This window comes from Puntigrus tetrazona, chromosome 15 (genome assembly GCF_018831695.1).
Source record: "Puntigrus tetrazona isolate hp1 chromosome 15, ASM1883169v1, whole genome shotgun sequence".
In the NCBI taxonomy this organism is placed as follows: Eukaryota; Metazoa; Chordata; class Actinopteri; order Cypriniformes; family Cyprinidae; genus Puntigrus; species Puntigrus tetrazona.
The window spans coordinates 13,742,538-13,746,863 of NC_056713.1; the positions used below are offsets into that span (position 1 = coordinate 13,742,538).

At 34.3% G+C, this 4,326-nt stretch overlaps 1 protein-coding gene across 1 annotated transcript in view; it reads right to left on the reverse strand.

Annotated features, from left to right (window-relative positions):
• Positions 1–2,017: 2,017 nt before the first annotated feature.
• Positions 2,018–4,326, reverse strand: part of LOC122359192 (upstream stimulatory factor 1-like) — a 6,503-nt gene continuing 4,194 nt past the window's right edge. Inside the window, exons 9-12 of the mRNA XM_043259455.1 lie at positions 3,723–3,781; positions 3,537–3,631; positions 3,205–3,333; positions 2,018–2,358 (exon numbers count right to left, since the gene is read on the reverse strand). Coding sequence (XP_043115390.1) covers positions 2,272–2,358; positions 3,205–3,333; positions 3,537–3,631; positions 3,723–3,781 — 370 coding nt within the window. The 3' untranslated portion in view covers positions 2,018–2,271. The remainder of the gene's footprint in view (positions 2,359–3,204; positions 3,334–3,536; positions 3,632–3,722; positions 3,782–4,326) is intronic.

Genomic DNA, 4,326 nt, shown 5'->3' on the forward strand with positions numbered 1-4,326 from the left:
TATATATACGGGCACAGTAAAAACCTTCAAACCCACAGGTGCAATGTTTGCCATTTGTAATGGTGGCGGCCCCCAAAATTAGACGCAGTTGAACACTTAAGTTATTTTTTTTTTTATTTTGGCGCCAGACAAGACCACAAACGTATCAAGTCATATACGTGTGTGTGCGTGCGTATTGCCTGCGTGAATGAACTCATCTGGGATTCTGTTACAACCGGCAAGCCGTGCGGAACCAATTCTCTCGTAGTTTCTTCGGCGATCGCCCAGGTCTATGCATACAGAAGAGTCCAGTACATTAACTGCAGCAGGTAACAGGTGAACCAAACTCCTTTCAACACACGCGCTCTCACTTCCGCTTTATTCCTCGCCTTTTATGTAATTTGCTTACGTCATCTTCCGCCTAATTGAGGGCAAGGTGAAAGAGCCGGTACGGTTTGTTTTCCGCCACCGTTACACATTAACAAACCATTAACTATGACTTTTACCTCAATAAACAACTAATTTGCTGTTTGTTAATAGTTAATAAGGTAGAATGTAGAATAAGGTCTCACAGAATGTGCTTGATAAAGCATGTTAATAATAGGCACGCTAAGAAGGTTACAGTCAGAACTAGTCCTTATATTAGATTATATATTACATTAGATTATATATTACATAGATTATATATTACATACATTCTGTCAAATAATAGAAGGAAATGTTCTGCTTTACATGTTTAATGGTAGAGTTAGCACAATATTTAACACCTTCACTCTCACTTAATACTGTATATTTATGTTTTATTTCTTTTAAATCAATAAATATTAATACTTTTGAGAATCAATCATAGTGTGATCTTATTTGGAACACGTGAGGGTTTACCAAAGTACCAGTTAAGAAATATAGAACTAATTAACACATTTTCAAAGGAGATGTAAATCTTGCATTTTAACAAATGATTTTCCTTATAAACAATGTCATGAAATCGTTTATGATAAACGTTTAGATTTTATACTTAGATTTTGGTGGGTAGATCATAGAATTTAATGGGTACACTTACCCTAGACCTTTGTTTTTTAACCCTGAATATTTTATTACATAATTGAAAAATTATTTTCAATAATGCATGAATCGCATACATGACATTAGACAGTAATTTATTATATATTTAAAATACCCTTTTAAATACCAAATGCATATATTGTTGTAGTTATAAAATATAAAAACATAAAGGGTCACTAACTGCTTTTTTAATGTTTTTACTGAACTGCACCATAAATTTGTCCTATGGTGTGAAAAAAATTAAGATAAAAATCATCCTAATAAGACATTAATAGGGTGATTTATCTTCTTTTTTTAGACACTTACTTTCATATACATATTTAATATAAAATTCGACAAATTTTCCCCATGTCTTGTTGAACAATTTCAATTCATACATTGACAAAACAAACTTTGCTGTCATCAATTTAAAATTGTATAATTTTCTGTAGTTTTAAGTTAAGTATTTCCCCTATTGTAATACTCAACTGTCTTAAGATGTTTTAGGATTAAAAAAAAATATTTATCATGTTACACAATAAGACATTAAACCACACTTAAGAACAGAAAAGGTCAATTTAGTACAACAACTGCTTTATTAGTAACTATAATTTGCGATATACAGTATTTAAAGTCTCATCCAGTTTGACTAAATCTGCGCATTTGTGATTGATGACTGAACAAATCTACCAGTGTTTATATTTGAAATGTCACAAAATTCAATAAAGATTTGATCAAACAATATTGTGTAAGGACATTGTGTATTTTGTACAATTTACTGGGATGTTTACATATCAGAACTGCAATATAAATGACCGAATGTTTAAAGCTGGTGTTTTGGCTTAAGTTGATTGTCAAGGCATTGCGTAAGAAATTGTTTCGACAAAACCTTTGACCGAATAGACATAAAACAATAACATTTTGCTTTAAAAATGCAATAAAGGTGACCAAATTGTGAAAAAAAAAAAAAAAAAAAAAAAAAAAAAAAANAGTATAATCGTTCTTTAAATACAGATCTACAAATATACAGATCTGACAATTATACATCATTTCAGTGCAGTTACAATAACAGACCACTCTGGAAAAAATATGAAACAATCAAAGGCTATTTGCGAAGTGGACCGTGAAGAAGACAAAGAAAAGAGTGTGACTGTCCACAGTAAGAACGACTTACATGTCATTTCAAACATGGATAAATGGAATTAATGACAAGACCACAGCAGGAGAAGGTTATAGTTGATCTGCAGTTCTTCACTGAGAGTCCATTGATGCTGCCACTATGCCATGCTGTCTTAACTGGGCTCTGATCATCTGATTCTTTGATTTCCACTCCTCCATCTGTGTGTGTAGGTGGAGATGAGGCATGAAAGAGAGAGAGAGAGACAGAGAGACACAGAGAGAGAGAGTCAGAGAGAGACAGAGAGACAGAGAGAGAGAGAGAGAGAGAGACTAATTGTATAAGCAAAATACAACCCTTTCTCTAAAAAGGAACACTCCACTTTTTTTGGAAATAAAAACTCCCCCAGAGTTAATAAGTTGACTACCATTTTTAAATCCATTTAGCCGATCTCCAGGGCTGGCGATAGTGCTTTTAGCATAGATCATTGAATCTGATTATACCAGTAGCACTGTGTTCAAAACTGACCAAAGAGTTTCAATATTTTCCTTTTTAAAACATGACACTGTAGTTGCATTGTGTACTATATTGCGTAACAAATCAAGGAAGTTTGCTGCCGTAGCAGCAACTTGTCATTTCCCTCCGGTTTTAGATATAACTACAGAATACTCTGGTCATTTTTGAACGCAATGCTACTGGTTTAATTGGATTCAATGATCGCTAGACCCGGAAATCAGCTGAATGGATTCAAAATGGTTAAAAAAAAACAAAAAAAAACCGGTAAAACTCAACTTTTTGAAATAACAACCAAGTTTCTTATTTCCAAAAAAGTGAAATGCTCCTTTAAAACAATCCCACCGACATAACAAGTGCAGAACTGCCATATGTTTGACTTCAGAAGTGCTGTTAGCAGCAGCAGCTGTTGTGGTTATAAGTGGAAGCGAGTAGTCATCCAGTAATGTTCAGTAGTAAACATACTTGATCCTGAAAAATGCTTACAGAATCAGTTTTAATAAACGAATAAGTAAAATGTTCAGAGTGCTCTTTCGTTTGAAGTGGTACGTTACCTCTTGTTTGAGAAGCTGATTGTCCATCCTCAGTCTTTCCACAGTATTGAGTTCCTCCTCCAGCCGTGCATTGCTCTGACGCATCTCTTGGATATAGTCACACGCTTTGGACAAGATCCCACCCTTACTCTACGCAGAAGAGCAGAAGGCAACATTTCGAATTTCACTTCGTTTAACTAACAATTTGAAGCACAAACAGTAAAACTCAAAAATAAGTACAAAATAATCTAAATATTACTAAAAATGTATAGTATCCCTGTTATCATGCAGTAACATTACAAGTAAATCATTCAAACTGGACATTTCTGGTGGCTTGTGCTAACTCAGCTTACTTGACCATTTTTGGTTGCATCTATGTTGCAGTCAGGGATTGTTTTGGAAAGCTGGACAATCCAGTTGTTGATCTTGTCCCTCCGTCTGCGTTCCACTGAGAGGAAAAAAAAAANTAATATGAAATGGAGCAGCGGGGATTGAATAATGAGGTGGAGCTGCCGATTTCAAACAAAACACAGAATGACCTTCATTGTGCTGAGCCCTCCGCTTGTCATCCCTGGAACCACGCTGTGTTCCCGACTTACTGTGAACAATATAGGATTCGTTGAAGATGTTGATACGAAATACTGTGATAGGACATGTGGCTTTATGTATGTGATGTGAGAGAACAACCTCTGCTGTGTTGTGGCCAGAACTTCCTGAGGTGACATCATTACGTAGAGCTGACCTGCAAGAAAATGAAGAAAGGCAACTGAAGATACAAACAATGTACTGTTGATCTAATTGCATCATTAGACATACGTATAATTAAATCTAAAATATATACGATATCATTTCACTTTTAATAATGATACCTTTGGCAAAGGAACTACTTTCATAGAAGAAAACATCACTGTTCCTAGAATCCACATCATGTGCACTGGTTGGTAAAATGTAATTATGGTAAATGTGTGAAATACTACTATTTAAAATAACTTTTTTTAATATTTATAAAGCATTGGTTTAAATTGGTCTTTAGCTGACAAATTTTTTACGTGATACATTTATTTACTTTGTTTTATTTGTTACTTATGTAATGCTGTAAACCACATTGGTCAGCTGCTGCTGTTGTAAATGGTGAGATATATA